The sequence below is a fragment of the Salmo salar genome, chromosome ssa19 (genome assembly GCF_905237065.1).
Source record: "Salmo salar chromosome ssa19, Ssal_v3.1, whole genome shotgun sequence".
NCBI classification, from domain to species: Eukaryota; Metazoa; Chordata; class Actinopteri; order Salmoniformes; family Salmonidae; genus Salmo; species Salmo salar.
This window is the reverse complement of record NC_059460.1, coordinates 29026187-29053315: the sequence shown is the minus strand read 5'-3', so window position 1 is coordinate 29053315 and position 27129 is coordinate 29026187. Positions and strand designations below refer to the sequence as shown.

General features: G+C 44.2%; 1 protein-coding gene across 3 annotated transcripts; it reads right to left on the bottom strand.

Moving 5' to 3' along the window:
* Positions 1 to 994: 994 nt before the first annotated feature.
* On the bottom strand, positions 995 to 25638 carry LOC106578698 (EMILIN-2). Of its 3 annotated transcripts, none has more exons than XM_014157802.2 (9): positions 25347 to 25638; positions 24814 to 24939; positions 22870 to 23057; positions 20560 to 22641; positions 2575 to 2790; positions 2376 to 2426; positions 2240 to 2296; positions 1976 to 2092; positions 995 to 1790 (listed from the first exon to the last, which is right to left on the bottom strand). In XM_014157802.2, exons 1-9 carry the CDS (start codon positions 25547 to 25549, stop codon positions 1453 to 1455), a joined length of 3378 nt encoding a protein of 1125 aa, XP_014013277.1. In that variant the 5' UTR covers positions 25550 to 25638; the 3' UTR covers positions 995 to 1452. The 3 variants fall into 3 exon arrangements, with proteins under 3 accessions (XP_014013277.1, XP_014013278.1, XP_014013279.1); XM_014157803.2 differs by having other exon boundaries at positions 2240 to 2293; XM_014157804.2 differs by lacking the exon at positions 2240 to 2296 and having other exon boundaries at positions 25347 to 25637.
* Positions 25639 to 27129: the final 1491 nt, after the last annotated feature.

Here is a 27129-nt window from a genome sequence, read left to right as displayed (position 1 = left end):
TTATTTAAATGAGTATCTCCTACTACAGTTGTTTGAACACGCAATCCACTTTTTCCTAAACAAAACTCACTGTAATTCATGTAAGAAACATCTGTGATACCATTCGGTCATAATTTATAGTGATACTATAAACAGTAGGCCTATATTATTATAATAATAACACAATACCCTAGTTAATAAACACTCATGGCTACTGTTTAAACAAAGCTTTTATAACTGGCCCCCGGGGCTGAATTTAAGTCCTCTGATCCAAGAAAAGGTACTGAAACATTTCCTTTTCAGGCATTGGTCCTAAAGAACATTGACACATTGGGATGTGTTGAAATACAAAAGACCTTTCAAAACAACTGTCCTTGTTGAAAAGTTCTGTATCCCTTGTCATGTAGAAAAATGACCAGCTTATTTGTTTAACGTTAGTTCCTCTAACGATGCTACAGGTAACTACCAAAATAACGCAAATGCTTGATGACTGAGGGATACAAAAGTATATTGAAAGCAGCTGCTTCCACACAGGTGGAACACTGAGTTATTTAAGCAATCAACATCCCATCATGTGTAGGGTCATTATTTTAGCAATTTTTTGGGCTACCACGGCTATGACCCCATCCACAAGTGGTCACTAAATGGTTTGATGCGCATGAAAACAATGTGCCATTGCTGTCTGTCTCCAGATCAACCCAATTTAACACTTATGAGAGATTCTGGGCCGGTGCCTGAAAGTTTTCCACCACCATCAACAAAACACCAAATGATGGAATTTCTCATGGAAGAATGGTGTCGCATCCCTCCAATAGAGTTTCAGCCACTTGTAGAATCTATGCCAAGGCACATTGAAGCTGTGGGGGCCTCACACCCTATTAAGAAACTTTGTTGGTGTTTCTTTTATTTTGTCAGTTACCTGTATGTACAGTATTGTAATTGATTGTTCTCATAAAATAGTCATTTGAAAATAACTACAACAAATGTAAACAAATTGAACACACCAACACAAGCACACATTCAAACATTTCAAATATAATCAATCACTAAATGTTAATACTCCATAAATGGCAGTAGCCTGCCCTGTCTCCTCCATAAGAATCCTATGATCAAATATTTGATACATCTCTTTTTTGTATGAAAGCTCTGTCATATGATAGTACGTTAAAGCAATCTACCTGTTTTACTAAAATACCTGTAAGGCATGAAATGTTGGGCATACTACTGCCACGTTCACGTGCTAGTCGGAACTAGGAAACTCAGAAATGACCATCTTGCTAACTGGTTTAACACGACACGTGTAGAACTACAACCAATTAGCAAGTAAAATGTCATAGTTTCCTAGTTCCGACTAACATGTGAACACAGCATAAATCTAAAGTAGAATGGGTGTTTTGAGGGTGGAGCTACATAAAGCAATATCATTGGTGGGGTTCTCTTTTTTAGGGGATAACTTTGTCTATAACATGGCAGCTATTTTTTTGAGGGGGTGGGGTAGAGAAGCACGGCGCTAAATGTTGAGAGGACCTCTGTGTTCTCTGAGATGGCAAGTTTGCCTGCGGTCATGACTAAACCTGCCCTGTCCCCACGCATCAGAGTGAGAACCAGGCTCAGGGAGGCAGAGCCTCCACAGTCACAGCTGGTGGAGCCAGCCCCACCTCCTCCACCATTATCAGGCAGGTAACCGGCCGTGTCCAGCCTCTGGATGCTGCGGTTGGACACAGAGAACACCGCCTCCACCCTGGCACCTCTCTGGGCTGTCAGCACGGCACTCAGCAGGTAGCGGCCCTCCATGGGAACGTTAAAGATGCCTGGAAGACATGAAGAGGAAACCTATCAGCCACAAGGGGGCACTCATACATGTCAACTGCGAGAGGGAACATATATGAGTTGACATGACTGTATTGTCACCTAGATGTACAACTATAAAACTCTTCTTGATTATTTGGATAGGTTGTAGTTTACATCTATATTAGTGTGGTGATATAGTCGTTACCTGTGTGAGGGTCATAGTGTCCCCCATCGTTTACCAACACCTTGTTGAAGCGGATGATACCCACCTCCCCAGGGAAGGGCAAGCGGTTGAGACCAGCCGAGAAGGACACCCGCTCACCTGATACAGGGTTAAAGTTTAATCTGTCACATTGACACACATTCTCACTTATTTTTTTAAAAGTGGTTATTGGGACAATTCTTGTCCATACAGTAGCTGATTGGAATACTACAGAATTTATCTTAACAAGAGTACTAAATACCTTACCTGTTAAAGTTAAATATGGTTTGTGTAATGACAGTCGCAGAGGAATGTGGGCAACTGCTGAAAGAGGTTCATTTTCAGGAGACTCAACATTGTATATTGATAGTAAATTAAATCAAATGAGTCAAATAGCACTTACCAGAAATCACTGGTATATTAGGCTTTAAAGACCCTGTAGAGGGTGGGGAGGCTGTAATATAACGAAGATACATTTCATGAAAGAATGCAATTAATCTTGCAAACATACCTACTTGCTGGGGGTGTGTGTGTGTGTGTGGATATGCAAATGCATTCTGTACTTGTTCCTAGCCTCTCTTCCAGCTACCCCTATATCTCACCTGGGGCTCCAGCGAAGCCCTTGAGGGTGGACATGCTGCCGTCGGCCCATTTGGGCGGTTTGGAAGAGATGATAATTCCCGGGGCTCCTGCCTCCCCAGTCTCCATCATATGTGCTAGGGCCCCATCTGGTATTGGCCCAACAGGTAGGACAGGGCCCTGAGGGACAAGCTTGGTCTCAGTGGGATTACCAGACTCCTCCACACCTACATGAACACCTGAAAAGAGGAGGTAATGACAAACAAGGGCGTCAAAAGAAAGAAAGGATGGAGCGAGGGATAAAACCACAGACCAGCTGTGGAGAGGTCAACACGTGTTTACAAACCAGCTGGTGTTGTGATGAATCCTGACACTGATAGACAGTAGGACTCTCCCAGTCTCCCGGCCCCGTCAGCATTACGTTATGGGCCAAAAATGACAGCGAAGACAAAATGTCTAGACAAAAGAGAGGCATCAGAGAATTCCTTTCAGACAGAAAGGTCAAGCTGTCACTGTCATTACTCTTAAACAGCCTCTGTGCTTCTAGAGCGAAACCTTTTACTTTCCTTCCAGTAAAGTCAACCTTCCAGTAAAAGCTGGTTTGTGGGAACTAACACCAGAATGTAGGGCTGCCTCTATCGTTTTGGGGGCCCTACGCAATATGGAGAGAGATGTGTAGCTTTAAAAAGGTACAATATGCAGAAATCCCGTCGCCATTTCCCGGTTGCTAAAATTCTAATAGTTTACCTAATTTCAGTTTGTGACAAAACAAGCAATGTGGAAAATCATTATACCATCTAAACCGCTGTGAAATAACTTTTCCATAGCCAAATATATTGTATTTCAGCTGGTGTACAAAACAGAAAGTAAAAGACTCCTCCAAAAAATAAACTTATGTGCGCATAGAAATAGCGTACATAGGACATATCTACCACTTCTTAGACTTGCTTTCATTGAGATTGACAGATCTATAACTCCCCCCAAAAGTGACATATTGCAGCTTTAAAGTTAATGTCCTGCAATTCTACACATTTTGCCATGGGGCGTTGGGAAAATGTTGCAGTTTTAAAGTACATTTTGCTGCCATTCTACACATTTCTTCATGGGGCAGAGAGAAACTTTAGCAATTTTAAAACTAATTTCATGTGATTTAACACATTTTTCTATGGGATAGGAAGAACATTTTTCAGTTTTAAAGTCGATTCCCTGCAGTTCAACACATTTTGCCATGACTTATGCAATGTTCATATGATATCTGAGTGAGAGTTTCTTACAAAATCAATGAGGGCCCCTGGGCACGTGTCTTGGCACGTGTCTTGCCCGGTCAATAATTCGTCCATGATTACTACAAGATAGCTGGCTAGACTAACTTACCTAGCAATCAATAAAATGTTAGCTGATATGGGCTAATTGATTGACTGTCAGTGACTGACAGAGGAAAACTGCTGTTGTAAAGTTGAGACCCGACTAACTTTCTAGTGCAGCACATAGTCTGCGTACTGACAGTATGCCATTGTAGTGGCTTGTATTTTTTTCCTTATTGGCCCATTTTCGGTGTAGTTTTTAGTTACAGTATATCTTCTCTTTCAATTTTGGGGGGAATTCCACTCCCCTCAGTATTTTTTTACTTTATTTGACAGGCATGAAACAGATGGGGAGATAAATAGGTTGGAGACACGGAGACACATGAGGAAGGATAGATACGAGGATTTAACCCCAGTCTCCGGTGGGGAGGCATCATGTGCTGTGAGTGTTACCCACTTGACCACGGCTCTGCACTCTTACACCTTACTACTGTACTTTCTCTAGTCATTTTACACGAAAGTACAGTTATTGTATATAATGTTTCTCTATGCCTGAGAGATTCTGTCATTATCATCTAAACAGTGAGTAATTACCTCTCTGTCATCAGTGACCTAAATAGAGGTTATTAAAGACCGCACAAGAGATCAGACCCAATGCCAGGATAAAGTGACATTGTTGGGGGTTCTTACATTGAAATATTATTTCATTCCCCTTTATCTGGCTATACCACAATAAAACCAAGAAGTGACAGGTTCAATGGCACGAAATCTCTGCCGCGCTCTATCAGCACCATGGGCGGCGCCCTACACACTAAAGCAAGATTTCAATAAAAACCAACCAGCTGGGCCTCCCGAGTGGAGCAGTGGTCTAAGGCACTGCATCGCTGTGCTACTAGAGATTCTGGGTTCGAGTCCAGGCTCTGTCGCGACCGGGAGACCCATGGGGCGGTGCACAATTGGCTCAGCGCCGTCCGGGTTAGGGGAGGGTTTGGCCGGCAGGGATGTCCTTGTCTCATCGCGCACTAGCCACTCCTGTGGCGGGCTGGGCACAGTGCACGCTGACACGGTCGCCAGGTGCACGGTGTTTCCTCCGACACATTGGTTTGGCTGGCTTCCGAGTTAAGTGGGCATTGTGTCAAGAAGCAGTGCGGCTTGGTTGTGTTTTGGAGGACGCACGGCTCTCGACCTTCGCCTCTCGAGTCCATACGGGAGTTGCAGCGATGAGACAAGACTAAGTACCAATTGGATACCACAAAATTGGGGAGGAAACGGGGTAAAAAAAACAACCAGCTACATGGTTTCAATCTATACGTTTTCAAAAGAGTTGCAGCCTTCTTGATGCTCTATGGAACTTCCTGAGTCATCGATCATTCCATTCTCCCCGAAATCTTCACGTAAGATCCCCCTAAAATGCCAGTTAGAGTAGTTGAGCTTTCCTTAGGGGTAGCATGCTTCTTCTGTGCTGACTGAACACCTTTGTCAAAGTGGAAAACGAGTTCTCGCATGTAGCTGTGGACACCCCAAAAGTCAGTCCATGTTTCAGTGTAGTAAGCACGGTAGGAATAGTGGAGAGGGGCCCAGAGAATCATTGCAGGATATCAAGTGGGGCCATTTGTACTCATTGGAGCCAGAGCAAGCGTCACTAAACCTAGCTTCCATCAAAACTGTTTTGCTTAGATCCAGCGCAGTGGTTTCACTTATTTTTTTAGAAAGTCATGCATCTCTGGGTCAAGGGCACACAGGGCCTCCACCGGCCGTTACATTCGCTGAATCGTTCTGACATTTCACCAATGACAGCGTCCAACATGCTGAAGAACAGTCTTTTACACTGTCTCTTCTCCTCTGTCCTGCTGGCCTACTGTACTGTCCACCACGTATTGCTGAGAATTTGTACTTACATAATGTTGTAATTTGCTTGGAGCTGGTGCATCAGTGCCGCTGGTACTGCACTGTTCCCAAATGGCTTCGAACTCGCTGTCACACCTCAGCTTCTTGACACACTCCAACGCACTGAGGACCCACTTTGACTCCAGTGTAAAGATCCGTTGCTTTTGCCTGGAGTAATTTGTTTGGAGGATCGAGAAGACCGACGATTCTGTACACCATGGTGGCTGTAAACTTAAAGCCGGGGTCCGTCACTGCCTTCAGCAGCCCTGTAGCCTCAAGTCTTACTTCTGTGTTGTAGGAACGCATGCATTCGAAGTCAGAGAGGAACTTCACAATGCTGCACAACTTTTAACAACTACTGACACAGTCAGTGGTGGATTTAGGTATCTTGCCGGGGGTGGCATGGGGCGCCCGCACCAAAAAAATTGAAATGGTGACATTTGCGCGATCGGTTTGCTGTCACTCATTTGCACGTCACGTCAATGATATGTCACCGCGTGGGACTGTGGGTCAATTAACCTTGTCGGAGTGGGCGCCCTGATTCTAGTTTGTGAGCTAGGCAGGCTACTGCCTGGGAAGGTCTCCCACTCAGAAGTACGAGATGGGGAAGGGAGCGGGGGTAGGTTGACATCAGGTCTCCCCACTGGAAGCCCGAGGTAGGGGGAGCGGGGGAATCTATCAAATAGCGCACCTCTAACTTTGTACAGTACTAATGCAATTAGTAAAGTCACACTACGAAATGCTATCAAATAAACCACAATTCATTCATAATACTGTGAATATATAGTTTCACAGACATATTGTTGCATTTTTTTCTGGTTTGTGTGAAATCGTTAGGAATAATATAAAACCAGTACTGCACATCACCAAGGTGAATTGGTTTAGTCTTGACTCTTGGTTGACAGTGTTGGGGGATGGGTAATGTATTGACGCTCGAGTACCAAATCAACACAAATGGATAAGAAAAGGTCTAAGCCATCAGTGACCAGTTTAGGAAAATGAGGAAAGAAGAGGAGAAACGCGCAAAAGATAAAAGCTATGTCATCTCTTTGTGTATAATATTATGCATGTAATGAAATAGGCTAGAATAACACTTAGGCTAACAAATATACACTGCTCAAAAAAATTAAGGGAACACTTAAACAACACATCCTAGATCTGAATGAAATAAATAATCTTATTAAATACTTTTTTCTTTACATAGTTGAATGTGCTGACAACAAAATCACACAAAAATAATCAATGGAAATCCAATTTATCAACCCATGGAGGTTTGGATTTGGAGTCACACTCAAAATTAAAGTGGAAAACCACACTACAGGCTGATCCAACTTTGATGTAATGTCCTTAAAACAAGTCAAAATGAGGCTCAGTAGTGTGTGTGGCCTCCACGTGCCTGTATGACCTCCCTACAACGCCTGGGCATGCTCCTGATGAGGTGGCGGATGGTCTCCTGAGGGATCTCCTCCAAGACCTGGACTAAAGCATCCGCCAACTCCTGGACAGTCTGTGGTGCAATGTGGCGTTGGTGGATGGAGCGAGACATGATGTCCCAGATGTGCTCAATTGGATTCAGGTCTGGGGAACGGGCGGGCCAGTCCATAGCATCAATGCCTTCCTCTTGCAGGAACTGCTGACACACTCCAGCCACATGAGGTCTAGCATTGTCTTGCATTAGGAGTAACCCAGGGCCAACCGCACCAGCATATGGTCTCACAAGGGGTCTGAGGATCTCATCTCGGTACCTAATGGCAATCAGGCTACCTCTGGCGAGCACATGGAGGGCTGTGCGGCCCCCCAAAGAAATGCCACCCCACACCATGACTGACCCACCGCCAAACCGGTCATGCTGGAGGATGTTGCAGGCAGCATAACGTTCTCCACGGCGTCTCCAGACTCTGTCACGTCTGTCACGTGCTCAGTGTGAACCTGCTTTCATCTGTGAAGAGCACAGGGCGCCAGTGGCGAATTTGCCAATCTTGGTGTTCTCTGGCAAATGCCAAACGTCCTGCACGGTGTTGGGCTGTAAGCACAACCCCCACCTGTGGACGTCGGGCCCTCATACCACCCTCATGGAGTCTGTTTCTGACTGTTTGAGCAGACACATGCACATTTGTGGCCTGCTGGAGGTCATTTTGCAGGGCTCTGGCAGTGCTCCTCCTGCTCCTCCTTGCACAAAGGCGGAGGTAGCGGTCCTGCTGCTGGGTTGTTGCCCTCCTACGGCCTCCTCCACGTCTCCTGATGTACTGGCCTGTCTCCTGGTAGCGCCTCCATGCTCTGGACACTACGCTGACAGACACAGCAAACCTTCTTGCCACAGCTCGCATTGATGTGCCATCCTGGATGAGCTTCACTACCTGAGCCACTTGTGTGGGTTGTAGACTCCGTCTCATGCTACCACTAGAGTGAAAGCACCGCCAGCATTCAAAAGTGACCAAAACATCAGCCAGGAAGCATAGGAACTTAGAAGTGGTCTGTGGTCTCCACCTGCAGAACCACTCCTTTATTGGGGGTGTCTTGCTTATTGCCTATAATTTCCACCTGTTGTCTATTCCATTTGCACAACAGCATGTGAAATTTATTGTCAATCAGTGTTGCTTCCTAAGTGGACAGTTTGATTTTACAGAAGTGTGATTGACTTGGAGTTACATTGTGTTGTTTAAGTGTTCCCTTTATTTTTTTTAGCAGTATATGTTGCTTGCTATGCTATTACGCATAAGGTGACAATATTCTGTTTTCTGTCCAACTAGCTTACATAACATTGGACATAATTTCACACAGTTTCATCATGATAATGTGTGTATCCTGCAGCAAAACGACTAGCACATTTTTGATTTGGTTAACTTGAGGTGACATCATAAAGGTTTTCTGTGATTGTATTGACTAGGTCTTATGCCTAGAATTAGCCAAGGAGGTTGTATGGTTCATTTGGTTCTTTTTCTGAAAGTTTGATAAATTGTGCATAATGAAATGTATATTTAATTGTGCAACAAATGTATTTAGGGTGTCAGACTCATACTGTATTTCAATCAAAATTCAGGGGCACTTCTGAAATATTTTGGAGCACCCTCTGGCACTGGCCAGGATAGGGAGCCATCTACCTCCTCAGCCACACAGGTGTCTTCACAAATGTTGTCTGAGCCTGAGGATGAAGACCTATTTGCTTCCACTTCTCCCCAGCAGGATTCTTCAGGTGTGGGTACACGCATGTGTTTGTGTGCATCCCTGCATAACATAAACAAAATAAATAATTTCCTTTTTGCAAAGTTAAGTTTCCATATTGTAGGTAACAATGATGATTTTGTTATTACTGGGTATGTATGTGGGATGTTCCACCACTATAAATGCTGTGAATAACGTGTGTAAACGAAGGCCTTTGTGCTCTCCATTAGAAATGCCTGTAGCAGCATCCCCACCACATCCTGCTGCTGAGGATGAACCACTGTCTACAGACACTGCTGACTGGCCTTCAGTTCTGACTGACAGAATTCGGACACAACTAGTTTGCAGAGGACCAAGTGAGGTACCACCTAACTTTGTTTTCCCAAGGAATGAGAGTGATGGAAGAAGATGCCACCACCGGTACTTCTTCACCTGCGGGATCGTCTGAGACCAGCCACCCGGACAGCTGATGAGACTGAGTTTACACAACAAAATAACCGACTTCAGTGGGCAAATGCTCACCTTCGATGGCCACTGGCAGACTGGAGAAGTGTGCTCTTCATGGATGAATCCCGGTTTCAACTGTACCGGGCAGATGGCAGACAGCGTGTATTGTGTCGTGTCGTGTAGGTGAGCAATTTGCTGATGTCAACGTTGTGAACAGGGTGCCCCATGGTGGCGGAGGGGTTATGGTATGGGCAGGCATAAGCTACAGACAATGAACACAATTGCATTTTATCGATGCCAATTTGAATGCCCATTGTTGTGCCAGCATAATAACGCAAGGCCCCATGTCGCAAAGATCTGTACACAATTCCTGGAAGCTGAAAATGTCCCAGTTCTTCCATGGCTTGCATACTTACCAGACATGTCACCCATTGAGCATGTTTGGGATGCTCAGCAACTTCGCACAGCCATTGAAGATGAGTGGGACAACATTACACAGGCCACAATCAACAGTCTGATCATCTCTATGGTCATATCTGATACTGACTGGTTTTCTGATCCACGCCTCTACTTTTTTTTTAAGGTATCTGTGACCAACAGATGCATATATGCATTCCCATTCATGTGAAATCCATAGGTTAGGGCCTAATGAATTCATTTATACTGACTGATTTCCTTATATGAACTGTAACTTAGTAAAATCATAAGTTTGGAAAGTAGAGCATGGTAGAGTAAAGAAAAGTAGAGAATAGTACAGCACTGTACAGTAGTTTAGTACAGTACAGCACTGTAGAGTGCAGTATAATTTACTGTACTGAACTCTGCTGTACTGTCAAATCTTGTGAAACATAGATGTCTGTGATTGGTTCAGATTTGGTCTGGTCCGGACCAACCAAATGTGGTCTTGTTTGGGGGCGAAGCTCATTAGAATAATAGCCAGTGTGTAGAACAATACCCAAATATGCAAATGAGGATATTGAATATTTCGAGCTTTGTGTACCTATTCAGGATACATCATGAAGAGATTGATATTCAGAGCTATAATTATGCATTTGGTACAGATCAGGGACCCAAAATGTAATTCAGTTCCCATAATTCTGTTACCAGATGTAAATCCACTTCACTTACTGTAGTTCGATAACCAAAATAGATTTGTTTCAAAGTCTAGGTGTCATGTCATAGCTTACACCCCATTCTTTCTGCAGACATCTTTGAATCTTAATTCAGGGCAGGTAGGTTTTGAAAAATGTGGTCAAAAACTCAGGGAGATTTTACCAAAATTCTGTTGCCAAACTGCATCTGCACAGTTCTTCCAGTAAGTGTGTGTTTGTAAAATGTTTTGTGGAAATAGTAAAAATGTGTCCTTGTGCATAGAGTTGTATGGTTTGTTAAACTTTTGAAATCAATGGTTTTTGTTTGGTACCATTTTGAAGTGAAAAAGTCTCAGCGTAATTCCGTTACCATGGAATTTCCCATATGTGAAAATGGCGCATTTCGACGTTTTGTAGAAAAAAGAAATAAAGTTAAGAGGTTCTAGCCGATGACATAATCCAAAGTTATATATTTTTTTAAAACATTGATTTTCAAACAGATTTACAGGTGATGTGGGGAACTAGAAACTGGATGCAGGTTTTGAAAATCAGTTTCTTACTTTTAATCCTACCGTGTGATGTCACAGAGAAGCATTTTTTTAGGACCTATCTTTATAAGAAACGCGCCATTTTCACATACACTACATGACCAAAAGTATGTGGACACGTGCTTGTCGAAAATCTCATTCCAAAATCATGGGCATTAATATGGTGTTGGTCCCCCCCCTTTGCTGCTATAACAGCCTCCACTCTTCTGGGAAGGCTTTCCACTAGATGTTGGAACATTGCTGCATTTCATTCAGCCACAAGAGCATTAATGAGGTCGGGCATTTATGTTCGGCGATTAGGCCTGGCTTGCAGTCGGTGTTCCAATTCATCCCAAAGGTGTTCGATGGGCTTGAGGTCAGGGCTCTGTGCAGGTCAGTCAAGTTCTTCCAAACTGATCGACAAACCATTTCTGTATGGACTTCGCTTTGTGCACGGGAGCATTATGCTGAAACAGGAAAGGGCCAAAACTGGTGCCACAGAATTGTCTAGAATGTCATTGTATGCTGTAGAGTTAAGATTTCCCTTCACTGGCACTAAGGGTCCTAGCCCGAACCATGAAAAACAGCCGCAGATCGTTATTCCTCCTCCACCAAACTTTACAGTTGGCACACTATGCATTCGGGCAGGTAGGGTTCGCATGGCATCCGCCAAACCTAGATTAGTTTGTTTGGACTGCCATATGGTGAAGCGTGATTCATCACTCCAGAGAACCCGTTTCCACTGCTCCAGAGTCCAATTGCGGAGAGCTTTACACCACTCCAGTCGACATTTGGCATTGCGCATGGTGATCTTAGGCTTGTGTGCAGCTGCTCGGCCATGGAAACCCATTTTTTTCATGACGCTCCTGACGAACAGGTCTTGTGCTGACGTTGCTTCCAGATGCAGTTTGGAACTCAGCAGTGAGTGTTGCAACTGAGTATAGCCGCTTCAGCAATCGGCAGTCCCGTTCTGTGACCTTGTGTGGCCTACCACTTCACGACTGAGCCGTTGTTGCTCCTAGATGCTTCCACTTCACAATAACAGCACTTAGTTAACCAGGGCAGAAATTTGACAAACTGACATGTTGGAAAAGTGGCATCCTATGATGGTGCCACGTTGAAAGTCACTGAGCTCTTCAGTAAGGCCATTCTACTGCCAATGTTTGTCTATGGAGATTGCATGGCTGGGTGCCCAATTTTATATATGTGTCAGCAATGGGTGTGACTGAAATAACCTAATCCACAAATAGACACTGGTATGGTGCTGGAGAAAATGAATATAGTATGTAGTTGAAAATTGGTGGAATTGCCCTTTAACCATTAGTGGGGAATATGCATAACAGACCCAAGATCAGTGTCCAGGCAGGGGCAAACTTCAGCCTACTTCTACAACATTATTCTCCTGAGCAGTCTGAATGAGACAACAGGCAATATGTCCAAACTCTTTCAGAAAGGGACTAGGCTCTACATTAATGGCATACCTGCATACCAAGTCACCAGGCTGCCTATCCCCAAAATCAACACTAAAACTTTTTAAAAGCCAGAGCTCCTATCTAGGATCAACTTCCCCATCCCCAACCTTAACCATTAGTGTGGAAAATGCTTAACTGAAACTAAGATCACAGTCTAGGGGCAGCTTCACCCTACTCCCTATTAAACACTACGCAGAGAAAGGACTACTAGGAACCTGTAAAACACCACAGGAGGGACTGAGGCGCATTTACACATGTGACGTTTAGTGTCTGTGTAGTTGTCGGCTGGGTCTGGATGACTCCGATTGAATGCCAATCTCAGCCCCAATCCCAGGGTAATGATTTAAGGATGGAGCTCCAACGTGTGTGTGCATGTGTGCACCATGATTAAAGAGGTGGATGTAAACAATTGCAGCTGGCTGTAGCCTTGGAGGGAGTGTTACAATGTATCCGGAAAACCCTACACTCACAGCCGGGCCATTCGCACAGTATTCCCTCCACCAGTCTGAGGACACGTAAGAATCCGTGTGGTCACCCATGTTACATACCACATCATAACCACTGTACAGCAGTTTAGTACCACAGACAAGATTTACGAGTCAGCCAAAATGGACACGATCCAGAGCCTGGGATTTAGGAATAAATACATTCACTCCCAGAATTTGGACCTAAAGTCTACTTTCAGGGGAAAAAGTGATAATTGAACATCTTCATCTTAAACCTTTAACAATTAATATATCGCATTCGTTTAGTGGGATGGCGCAGAATAAAAATGAGCAGTTACATGGTGGTTTTATCAAGAGACTAAAGTGACGTGTTTACTGCAGTGGGAGCCCAGTGATTTGTCAGAAGGCCATGCTCATAAAAACTAAATATTGTCCTCCTTCACCGACCGCCACTGCTCTGGACTATCTGGGCCAGCACCTGTGATGCTAGAGCTCTGCGTCGAAAATGGCACCCTTTTCCCTTTATAGTGCACTTCTTTTGACAAGAGCACATGGGGGCCCTGGTCAAATGTAGTGCACTGTAAAGGGAATAGATTGCCACTTTGGGACGCAACCATCTCTCTCTCCCAGGGGTTTCACACTTGGCCAGTGCGTCGGACTGTCATCCTACACCCTGTCGTATTTATCATAGGGTCATTGACCTGAACAATATAGAATCTGAGGCGGCAGAAGAGGTTCTCTTTACTGGCCATAACAGAACCCTTAAGTGTTGTGTTGTCTGTAACAGGCTTTTAGTAACCCGAGGCCACTCTGTCAAACACAATGAAAAGGATGTGCTGTTATGTACGCATACTCACTTCAGACACAAACATCTGCACATTCACAAGATATCATACACACTGAGGAAGTAGTACTTAGTATAGTGTGGAGATCCCATTGTCAGGAAACCTCTGGGTGGTGGTGAGGCAAAGCACGGGTGGGCATATTGCATGTGTGGTTCTCACAGACACACATGGGAGAACACACATGCGCAAACACACACACACACACACACACACACACACACACACACACACACACACACACACACACACACACACAGCTAATCTCTGGGGAGTGATTGGTAGGGTCAGGAGAGACCTCAATAGCTGCTTGGTTGTCACTAATGGTTTGGGAAATTGCCTTAAACTACACTTTTGATAAACCTAACAAAATATCTTTCTCCCGTGCACGGGTGGATAGGTTGGCCCTGTAAAATGCGTGTTGTTTTGTAATTGAGCTCCAAACCAATGAACACAAAACATAAATACCCGAGCCAAATCTGTTAGCAGTTTGGACTTGATTTTCAGACCGGTCAACAAGCCAAGCTAAATTTGGCATTTGTCAAGCCGGGATTGTCAGTCAGTGAGCAGCCAAACATACCATTTTAGGAAAATCTGATTGTTGAAAGGAAACAATCAAGATATTTATTATCTAAACCATTGAGGAAAATTGAGGGTCCCAAATCCCTAATCTCGGTCCCTTCATCCAGCGCTTACTCACGCTCTAACTTCAGGGTGTGTATGACGTCATGGCAGTACAGAGCAGAACATGTGGCTCAGGGGAAAGCCTTGACTGCTCGCTGTGTCTGCGTCCCAACTGGTGCCCTATTCCTTCTGTAATGCCCTACTTTTGACCAGGGCCCTTAGGGCTCTGGTCAAAAGAAGTGCACTATATAGGGGATAGGGTTCCATTTGAAATGCAACCTGTGGGCTACATTTTAACAAACCTAACACAGTGGTAAATCTTAGCGCTGGCGTTTTAGATTCGGGGGTTTTGCTATTTTCACAACCGGAATTATAGATGCAGTAGTGAGTGGTGGCGCAAAAGGGCTGGGTTTTGATGAATAAACAAGTTGTGGGTGTGTCGATGCCCCTCACTGGCCAATCAAAACATGTGGTTGCTTCAAGTTGTGTTTACTTATGCATTGCTTTCTCATCAACTCCAATTCGAATGTTAGTCCATTATAGCTTAGTTCGTTAAATAGCCTGCCCCATATTTGCTAAATATATGTTAAACATGTCTGCAGTCCACATTGTTGTAATTGCATTGCTGCAATATGGACTTACATTGGTAAACATACATAGGCTAGAGCATTCACACTGATATAGGGGCTATGCCTACTGTAAATAGCAGTCTGGAGAGGGGACATGCCAAATGTAGTCAATAAGCAAGATTAAATTCACTAGGCTATTGATAAGGCCTAAAAAGAAAGTGTATAATTCAAATCAAATTCTAACAATAAAAAAAACTGTTTTAAATAGGCTGTCTAAATACAGTTCCAGGCACCATAATTGCTCCCCGTGGGTGTATAATACAGACAAGGAAACTTCGACTATGGAGGGTTTTACACACATCCAAACTTTTCACAGCAGCTGGATAAAGATCCAATATAAAGAGGGGGAATGTCCACTCACCATTATACTGTTCGCAAATGTAATGTTTTATAAACATCATGGAACCATCTTACAGATCAGATTTGCACTTTTCCAGAACTAGTAGATGAAATTGCATTGCATTTGAGCCATGTCTGTCCTCACCATAAATTCATGGACGGTCAAACTTTCTAAAAAGGTTGGTTTTTAATCAAATTAAACAAAGAAAAAAAAAAATGTTCAACCACTAACAATATTTTTTTTAAAGGATCGGGTCAGATGCATAAATCGCTTCTCTCGTTCCATGGCACTGTGTGTACACGTACTGTAGGCCTAAATGTCTTTACATATAACATTCGCACATCTATTTTTTTTATTGAAACTTTATTTAACTAGGCAAGCCAGTTAAGAACAAATTCCTATTGACAATGACGGGAACATTGTTCAGGGCCAGAACGACAGATTTTTACCTTGTCAGCTCTGGGATTCGATCCAGTAACCTTTCAGTTACTGGCCCAATGCTCTAACCACTAGGCTACCTGCCACCCCATACAAAATGCTAGGTTCCCGTTGCCTACGTGCGTAGCAGATTCTCAAAATAATCTGCCATTGATATGACATTATAGGATGAGCGAAATGTTGGTATCTATGCTGCAAAAGTCTATGTACCGGGGGGCTAGTGATGTCTCCCGCTCTCCCCTCCCGGAGGACCTGAGCTCTAGGACCATGCCTCAGGACTACCTGGCCTGATGACTCCTGGCTGTCCCCAGTCCACTTGGTCGTGCTGAAGCTCCAGTTTCAACTGTTCTACCTGCGGCTATGGAACCCTGACTTGTTCACCGGACGTGCTATCTTGTCCCTGGACCTGCTGTTTTCGACTCTCTCTACCGCACCTGCTGTCTCGACCTCTGAATGCTCGGCTATGAAAAGCGAACTGACATTTACTCCTGAGGTACTGAGCTCTTGCACCCTCTACAACCACTGTGATTATGATTTGACCCTGCTGGGTCATCAATGAACATCATGAAGAACATTATTGCCTTAATGGCCGTCACTCATTTATAATCTCCACCCAGCACAGCCAGAAGAAGTCTGGCCACCCCTCAGAGCCTGGTTCCTCTCTAGGTTTATTCCTAGGTTCCTGCCTTTGTAGGGAGTTTTTCCTAGCCACCGTGCTTCTACATCTGCATTGCTTGTTGTTTGGGGTTTTAGGCTGGGTTTCTGATGTAAAAAGGGCTTTATAAAAACATTTGATTGATTGAGGTATGTGAAGTGAATAAGGAAAAGCATGAAGGCAAAAATATTTCAAAGGATTCTCAGTAGACCATTCAAAACTCCTTTATTTTTAGGCTACTTTTGGCTAATGGCCAGGATAAAAACATGCAGCTGTGTAACGCTGCTAAACCAGCCTTGATTAATTAAGGGGAGGGTAGGCTATCCTTGGTTTTTAATCAAATTAAATGAAATGGGGGAAACCAATATTTTTTTCTATGTTTCTAAATATGAGATTCACCAGGACAAAAGGCACATCTCTCCTTCCACGGGCACTGTGCGTCATGGCTGGATAGGCTGCACTTCCGCTCTCAAAATCCATGCCATTATCAACTGTGTTACTGATAAGACCTGCTTAGTGGGTCTTAAAAACTTCCCATTACAGCTGCATGAAATTGTCACTTTTGCACTTGCTTTTAAGGACACAGCTCAAATGTTGCCACCCGTCCCACCTCAGCGCAAGCGAGCTAAAATTAGACAGGTAAAATGCCAAACCTGGTGTCAGGGCTGGAATATGCCAGTGTGACAGTTTTTACATGATGAAATGGCAAACCAACGTGCATTTGACACTTGCGCCTCCTTAGTGGCAGTCAAAAATAGAGCCCTGTGTTTTCATTTAGAGAGAGGAGAGAGACACGGCCAGGCCAGTGTGCTAAACAGATTCAACAACACCAGAGCAAAAGGGTGCAGGGAGATATGGAGAGAGGGATGGAACACAAGGGCACTGGGGGGAAGAATAAGGAGGTAGGAGGGTAAAACGGCATCCAGTCTGAATAACGAGCTGCCCTCTGAGGGGTACTACCCAAACATTCCAGCTGACAGAATAATGATTTTAAATATAAGTTGTTACAAGTGAAGGGCGGGCTACTGACACTTCATTTCTTAGAGTCTCCATATGCACGTTTCGCACGATGGGAAAAGTGTGACATCTGTCTTTCTAAGTAAGACGGTTATTAAGGCTCACACTTGACTTCCAGAGCTACACCCAGGAATGAGAAACAGTGGCTCCGATCTAAAGTCTCTACCTCTGGCTTCACAGCCAGGACCAGGGCCCCTTCCCCATGGGACTTCCAGACAGGAGCGTGCAGAGCTGCTCTGTAAACCAGTAAGTCATGTTGAGCTGTATTCAGAAGAGGCACTATGCTCATAAATGTAATGGAGTGTGCTTCTCGTGCGTTTATTCCCAGTTGAGTCACCTGGGCACCATCATTTATAACTTAGTCCATGTCCACACTAGTTATCTGTCATGTAAAAGGATATGGGGGTTTTGAACTCACAGATGACCATGGGACAGCAAGATTAGTCACGACAAAAGTAGTTACTACAGAAATGCATGCACGCACACATGCATGCACGGTAATAATCCCTTAAAGCCCAGGCATTGCTTAACACAAACCGGGTCTATTAAAAAGACCATGTGTGTTCAATCATTGCTGCCGCCTCGGAGTCAGAACGCAGTGAGATGGAAATCCAGCTTCCCCTCGCTCTCTCTGTTCTCATACACTCAACTAACCGTCCTACATTCAACACAACTCAAATTGGCCCCAGCTGCAGCTCTGAAGTTGATCTTATTAGCACCATTTGATTGTAATCTCCAGTCTCTGCTACTGGAACACCTGGATGATGGTCATTTCCATGTAAAAGGACCCATGAGCACCAACATGTGAAGTTTATAAGAGCATGTCAAATCTGGTGTCAAATCAAAAGTAAGAGTAAGAGAAAATAATAAAAATACACATTTTTCAATCATTTTCCATCCTAAATATTAGCAAAGGCTTTGATTTCTGGTCAAACGGAAAAGGGGTCTTAGAAAACATCTACCAGAAAGTATTCAAAAAGTATTAAAAATACTTCAAAACCCAATAATGTTGAAGTAAACAACCCTGCCAACTAATAACAACACTTATAGTTTTGGAGAAATGATTTGCCTTGTGTAAGTTTAAGAACAATTGCCCTTTGCCTTGAAATTCTGTTACCAAAAACCTGCATATCGTGAAGATATTTTCAAATTTCTCTCCTTCATGATGAAAATGAAAGTTCACAGAAGTAACAAGTAAGGGTAGATCTACCAATTAGTTAGTTTTTACTGATATCTATTGGTTTATGAATTATTAAGTGGTTAAAACTCAATTCTGTTACCAAATCGGTAATGGAATTTCTGGAAAATCCATAACGGAATAAATGTAATTGAATTGGCTACAATGGGAAATCATAGTAACAAACCACCGTTGGGACACCTGCTTTACAGTCCTCCCTTCCACTGGCTTACGGTTACGTTCAACTCAAAGATTTTCTTTTTCTTTCTGGTGTTTAAGGCTCCTGAGTAGCACAGCGGTCTAAAGCACTGCACCTCAGTGCTAGAGGTGTCACTACAGACCCTGGTTCGATTCCAGGCTGTATCACAACCGGCCGTGATTGGGAATCCTATAGGGCGGTACGCAATTGGCCCAGCGTCGTCCGGGTTAGGGTTTGGCCGGGGTATGCCGTCATTGTAAATAAGAATTTGTTCTTAACTGACCTGCTCAGTTAAATAAAGGTTAAATTAAACTCCGCCTCGCTCTCGCTAGTTAATGTCACCTCTCCCGGCTCTTACTGACACCTACCCATGAGCCCCCTCTCTTTCCATTTACTGTATCATTCTTATCCACTGAGCACTGACCAACAAACAGACGTCCATGGATGCTGAAAAGTAGTTGAAATTTGGTCCACCCTGGCCTTCATTTCAACGTCCATGGATGTTGTTTTTGGTATGGTCAAGACAGGCTTTAATTTCAATGTCCACAGATGTCGATTTTTGGTCCCGTCATGATCAAAACTAAACCAAATCATAGATGGAGAGCACAGTACAGTAAAGTAAAAATAAGTTGAGTAGACTATAATTCAGTACAGTATACTGTACTGAACTCTAATGTAATGAACTCTACTCTAACTTGTGAAACAGACATCTATGATAGATTCAGATTTTGTCCGGTCAGATTTGGCCTGGTTCTCCACCCCCAAACATTAAAATAATAGCCAGTGTGTAGAATAATACCCAAACATGCAAAAGGAGGATATTGCATATTTGTACCTTTGTGTACCTATTTAGGATACATCACCATGAAGAGAATGACATTCATATCCATAATTATGCATTTCTGTGATGTATAGATTGGGGACCCATTCCGTTCCGCAATTATGTTACCAAGTGTACTTCACTTACTGTAGTTCATTAACCAATTTTTTTTATTCTTCCCCAAAGTCAATGTATCATGTCATAGCTGACACCCCATTCTTTCCAGAATTTTTGGAAAACATAACAGAATTTCTGTCAAATCTATTTTTTTTACCAAACTTTACATCTGCACAGTTTTTCCAGTAAGTGTATTTTGTAAAATGTCCAGGGTAACATTTTTAAAGTAGTCCTTGTGCATAGAGTTGTATGGTTTTTTTAAATTTTGAAATCAATGGTTTTTGTTTGTTATACATTTGAAAGTGAAAAATGTGATTCTCAGCGCAATTCCGTTTCCGTGGAATTGCCCTTATATTGTAGTGGTCCTCTGTAGCTCAGTTGGTAGAACATGGTGCTTGCACTGCCAGGATAGTGGGTTTGATTCTTGGGACCACTCATACGTAACATTTATGCACGCATGACTAAGTTTGGAAACTGCTAAATGGAAGCAACTGTGGAGTCAACATGAGCCAACATCCCTGTGGAACGCTTTCAACACTTTGTGGAGTCCATGCCCCAACGAATTGAGTCTGTTCTGAGGGCTAAAGGGGCTGCAACTCAATATTAGGAAGGTGTTCCTAATGTTTTGTACACTCAGTGTATGTTATTATTATTGTTATATTACTGCAATGTAACCAGTAGGAAACGTAGCAGGAGAAAGTTGTCGCAGGGGAGATGTAGGTTTAAGAACATATGGGCGATATAACCTGGAGTATTGGAATAATCATGCAAATTTTAAGCAAGCAAAGTTGTCAATCTCAATGTCAAGTCTTACCAGTGTTCTCAGGCCTGGTGGTCAGATGATGTAGGGCCTGGGTGATGCCCGAGTAGTGGTCCTGGAGGTTCTGGTATGTTCCCTTCAGTCCTCTGATGTCCTTGGCGTGGGCTTGCAAGGTGCCGTTGATCTGGCTGACGCAGTTCCACAAGCCGGTCACATGCTTGTTCAGCCCCTCCTTGATCCTGTGCAGGCTGCTGGAGATGGGTTCCAGCCTACCACACACGTTCTCCAAGCTGGTAACCCGGCTGTCCATGCTGGCAACATCCAGAGCTATGCCCTCGGTCCTGTTCCTGCAGTGGTCTGCCTCAGCCTTCACCTCCTGGCCCAGCTCCTCCAGCCTGGCCCTCAGCTCCTCTCTCTGGGTCAGGTGGAGCTCTAGCAGGTCCGTGGCCTCCTGGTCTGGCCCTGCACTGTTCAGGCAACAGGTGTTCAGTTGATGGAGCTCCAGGGACTGCTGGCTGAGAGAGAGACCCAGGGCTGACAGAGAGCCCTCCTGCTCTCCCATACGCCCACTAAGAGCTCCCAGCTTTTCCTGCACATCTTTAAGATTAGCACTTAGAGAGACACCCAAGTCTGACAGAGAGCCCTTCTGTACTCCCATACGCCCACTGAGAGCTCCTAGCGCTTCTTCCACGCCTGTAAGACTGGCACTGTGGTTCAGAAGCTGCACCTGGAGCTCCAGGGACTGCTGGCTAAGAGAGAGACCCATTGCTGACAGAGAGCCCTCCTGTCCTCCCATACGTCCTTTAAGAGCTCTTAGTTCTTCCTGCACATCTGTAAGACTGGCGGTATGGTTCAGGAGCTGCCCTTGGACAAACTCTTCCATGTCTCCAAGACTAGCTGAATGCCCATTGATGCTAGACTGCATTGTGTCTAGGCTAGTTCTGTAGACCTGGAGGTTCTGTTGAATGCGCTCTATGGCCGGTTGGTCAGACTTGCACTCTGTAGAGCACAGCTGTTCTAGGGAATTGAGTCTGTCCTCCAGAGCCTGAGCACTCTGCAGTGCCTCTAGACCAGTCTGAGCCCCACATACGGGGCTGCTTATCTCCACCAGTAGGGTGGTGACCCGGTCCTCCATGGAGCTCATCCTGTCCTCCATAGCCTTCTTCAGGTCTGCGGCCCCCTCCGCCCCCTCTCTCCTCAGCTTCTCCTCCAGGAAGAGGCTGCGCACCTCCTCGCTCCTCTCTGACATGTTGAGACGGGCCTCCAGCTCTTCCACACGGGGCAGGAGTGGGTCAGGCTTGGACTTCTTCTCTAGGCTGGACTGGAGGCTCAGCTGGGCCTCAGCGACCCGGAACAGCTCCTTTCGCAGCTCCTCCACCCCTGGAGGGGTTCCGTCTCCCCTCTGTGAATTAGGCAGCTGGTTCTTGAAGTCCTGGAGCTCCTTGCGGAGGTCCATCTCCTTGGACTCGAGGAGCTCGGTCAGGCTAAGGTAGCTGTTCTCCTGGCCCGCACACTGCTCCTGCACCGACAGGATCTTATAGTCACATGAGTTCTTCAGGTCTGCCATCTTGATCTCCATGCCCTCCATCATCTCGTTCTTCAGGGTGTGGAATTTTGTGTCCACATAGGCGCGCAGGGTCGCATCATTGGCGGGTGGGGGTGAGACCGGGCTGGCCTCCATTAGCAGGTGGAGCTGTCCGTCATGGTGGTTGACTCTGGCTTGGAGGTCATCCAGTACATTGCTCTTGGTGTTTATGGTGTCGGTGAGGTGCTTGATCTTGCTCGTGAACTTGTCAATGTCCACCGTGTTGTATTCTTTTTCCAGGGAAAGGCCCTGCAGCAGCATGCTCTGCTGCTCCCCACGCACGCTGTCTGGCTGCCGCAAGACATTGAGCAGCGTGACCAGCATCTTGCTGGTGTCCTCCTGCAGGTCCACCCTCAGGTTGGCCGACAGGCTGGTCATGGCTGCCTGCATGTCTAGAATCTGCTGGGACAGACGCTGTACCACCACCTCCAGCTGCTGTGTCGTCTGACTCCCTCCCTGGCCCCCCGCCGGCCCTTGGCCTGTCTGACCTCCTGGCTGCCTCCCTGCCCCCCAGGGGTGGCCACTCTGACCCCATGCCTGCTGTCCCGGATCTACAGGGGGATTATCAGATGGTTAGGATAAATCCTCTTTTCATCTCGGAAACTTACATCTAATTGTGGGTGTAATCTATGTTTAACATTATTACATTAGTGCAAAAACATTCCTAAACGAATCATATGAGAAAACAAGCATACTAGTCATGTATGGGCTCTATATAGGGTTTAGGGTCAGGTATCTGTCTCTACAAGGCGAGGTAGGTTTGAGCAACACTCCCCTACCCTGTGTCTCTGGGACGTGATCAGGGGCAGGAGGCAGGGTGGGCCGAGGCCCCAGCACTGTCTGACTGGATGGGATGCCTTTCAAGTCTTTGCAGTCATGACCCTGGTGCCCTGGACAGCACCTCCACTCCAGCTCTGTCACCAACTTATAGCCAACCTTATACATGGGGCGGAATTGGGTCCGATACCTGGAAAAAAAGAAAGATGGCAAAGAAACGGATGACAAAAAGGTGCATTCACATTTTCTACAATGGGGGAGATCGTATTGATTTAACTTGACTGGCAGTCCTCACAAATTAGGAATTTTTATGATATTATTTTTATGATATCGTTTAAAAACAGATTTAATCAATATAACCATGAAGGATATTGGGAACATCTCAAAGGAAAGACTTCAACCCCGACATACTCTAGCAATTATGAGCACAACATAAAACCCCCTCAATGTTATTCTACAGTGACCTTCTGCTTTCCAAATTTCAATGGGCCTTTATGTTCATGAAATATGAACAATGCTTTGTCAAGCGATAACGATCTGTTTATTTATGAGGACAAACTCCAGATGGGCTAGCTAGCCAGTCACACTCCTAATTAATCACGCACTCCTTTTTAACGCTGCTTCATATTTTCCACCTTTCACACCCAGTCATCGTCATTGGCACCAGGACATTATCTCAGAGCTGGCTGCTTGTTGCCCAACATGATGTTCAATAATAACACGCATGAAAGCAGCCAACCCAGGGAGAAATGTGTCAGATGCCTCTGATGTTGCACAGGGGGGCTGTGAGTAACAGTGCCAATGCATGCCAGTACAAGCAGTTGCTTATTTACAGTTTAGGCAGATAAAGGACCTATTCTTCTCAGCTGCACAATCCTTTATCCCCCCTTATCTACCATAAAGCTCAATGGCTCGTTGACATTTTACTCGTCAAATAGACTATAAAGAATAAATCAATCAAATTCACTTGTCTGTCGTAAATATTGAATAATCTGATGATCGAAAGGGGTGAAGGCAGATTACAGAGGATGACGGGACAAGTAGGGGCCTATGTCCTGGGGGTATCACTACACACTATCCCAGTCAGTGACCCAACTGACCTAACAGTGGGTGCAAAGATCACATAGATATTTACACATGTTTAGTTGGTATGCCAATAAACAATGCAATCATGTAACAGTGTTTTGAATACTATTTCTGAGACAGTCTCAGGCAGAGGATGGGACCAACCATGGATCCTCAACACTAGAGAAATGGTAATGGTGTCTTTTTGTAGGCACCCACTCCGCCATTGTTCGTTAGACAAAGCCTATGAGGAAAATGAATGGCATTTTTGTAGGGTTTTTGAATAACTGCAGAAAAGATGGTCTGTGGTAAACACGGGCTTAGATCTTATATGTTGTGTTCTATGAAATAATATTCATCAGCTAATGTCAATTTGTGAATTTGAAGAAGTTGTAAAATATAAAAAGCACAAAGGCTTCATAATTCATAAAGGTTATGTTAAGACTGCTATTTTCTCATAGAACAAAACATAAGATTTCCTGAGCTTGTGTTAACCTCAGACCTTATTTTCAGTGTTTATTCCAAAACCATATTCTTTCCCATAGGGATGTCTGAATGAACCAGAGGTAACTCATTTCCGGGTTTTAAATCTACACCCTGGCTAGCTCTACTGTTTGAAACATGGAATGAACGTTCAAAGTTAATGTTGCGTTCAAGTGCTAGTCGGAATTACGAAACTCGGAAATGTCCGACTTGCGACCTTGTTGTAGTTATACGGGTGCTGCATTCAACCAGTTAGCATGTCGGAAATTTCAGAGTTTCCTAGTTCCTACTAGCACATGAATGCGGCATAAGTGTTCAAAGTCATCATACTTGATTATGTTGAGTCACTGCTGTAACACCGCTCTTTAGACTAATCAAAATAGCAGCACTACACTTACATCACTTGTTGCGCGCAGATGGGCTGATGCTTCGGGCAAGGCGCTGACTCCGGCTGCACAAAGCTCTCCGTACCTCCCACGACCGCACAGCTCACGTTCTTGTGCACAACGTATGCACACCAGTTTCTGGAAAAGCATTTATTGTGTCACACAAAATGACGACGAAAAATGCTGCCTATTCAATAGAAAGTTAGTCGAATAATCAAAATCATTCTATAGCCTACCATAAATATGTTGATTTCATTATTTTATGAGATTGCAGCGAAATTGTACATGTCAATGTGTATTCCATTAAAAAAAAAAGCTATATATGTAGGCCTATATGAATTAGCTTTTTTTGTTCTGTCAATGCTAAATAGAAACACACCTAATTCAGTATAGGCCTACAGTAAGAGGCATAAGAAATAATTAAAATTGGTATATTCTAGACAATTTAGACTATTAGAGACAATAACCATAAATTGTCACAACTACACACAAAAGTATCAAATTACTGTATAAACAGTATAAACTTTACTGAAATTTTCACTCACTTATTCCTCTGTCTTTGTTCTGAGCCAGAGTATGCGCTTCCCTGGAACATGTTATACCCCTGGTTATGCCGGGACCGCGTTCCATAGATCAATGGAAAGGTGAGCAATAAGGGAAATAAGGCACTTTTTAGGATGAATCCGGTGGGAAGGCACTTCATTTTTAGACAACGAAAATAAACAACAAGTAGACAAATATTAAACATGTATTTCAAGCATTGAGGTTAGACGTTTGCTCCCTCTCCCAGCAGCAGCTCGAAAGGCTGATAATGAAAACTTAACTTCCAGGGTGCCTGTAGTGTGACGTTTGGGGCAAAGCGGCGACCCCCCCCCCCAACCCCAACACCAAACCAAAGAAAAATGCGCTCCAAACTGAACAACCATCCTTTTCCCACTTTCCTCTCATCACTCATCTGCTTTAATTTGTTCTGACGCCATATGTCCACCAGATGCACATGCGTTTTGCCATATGTTGCTTTTGCAGGATGTCTAGCCCGCATTTTCCGTACTTGATGCACATGTGCTTCACATGGCTGCAGAACGGGTTGCAGAATGAATATGATAATTTTCGCCCTGTTCGACCGACACTAATAATGAAAACAAATGAAAGTTATTCTATCTACTGGTTTCAACGGCTGACAGAGCTACTAACAGACTGGCGTGCACAAGGTCGCATTGCAACAATTATTTTACTTTGTTTATATTATTCTGTCACATCAATACATTGAACTGTTGGTTCCAATATAAGAGTACTGATTTCAAATCACTAGCTTACCCTGCAAGATAACATGCTAAATTACACACAGAACAGTTCTGTATTCATTTTGCATGCCATTCTGTTGGCTGATTTGCACTACCCATATATTGGTAATGATGAATTGTCCCAGTGTCATTCTTACCGGAGACAAATGTCCAGTCATACAGCCAGTATCTTCTCATCTAACTACACAATAGTCTATCATTTTGGCCTCTGTATGGTCTAATATTCTAAAATAGATTAAATTACAATTTTTCCTCATCAATCTACACACAATACCCCATAATGACAAAGTGAAAACAAGTTTTTATAAAACAGAAATACCTTATTTACATAAGTATTCAGACCCTTTACTTTGAGACTCAAAATTGAGCTTAGGTGCATCCTGTTTCCATTGAACTTCCTTGAGATGTTTCTACAACTTGGAGTCCACTTGGGATACATGTAATTGATTGGACATGATTTGGAAAGGCACACACCTGTCTATATGGTCCCGTGTGGTTCAGTTGGTAGAGCATGGTGTTTGCAACGCCAGGATTGTGGGTTCGATTCCCACAGGGGACCAGTATGGAGAAAGAAAATGTATGAAATGTATGCATTCACTACTGTAAGTCGCTCTGGATAAGAGTGTCTGCTAAAAATGTAAATGTATATAAAGGTCCCACAGTTGACAGTGCATGTCAGAGCAAAAACCAAGCCATGAGGTTGAAGGAATTGTCTGTAGAGCTCTGAGACAGGATTGTGTCGAGGCACAGATCTGGGGAGGGGTACCAAAAAATGTCTGCAGCATTGAAGGTCTCCAAGAACAGAGAACACATTCTTAAATGGAAGAATTCTTAAATGGAAGAAGTTTGGAACCACCAAGACTCTTCCTAGAGCTGGCCGCCCAGCCGAACTGAGCATTTGGGGGAGAAAGGCCTTAGAAACTAAGCACTGGCCAATACCATCCCTATTGTGAAGCATGGTGGTGGCAGCATCTCTGGAGAGACCTGAAAATAGCTGTGCAGAAACTACATCCCTATCCAACCT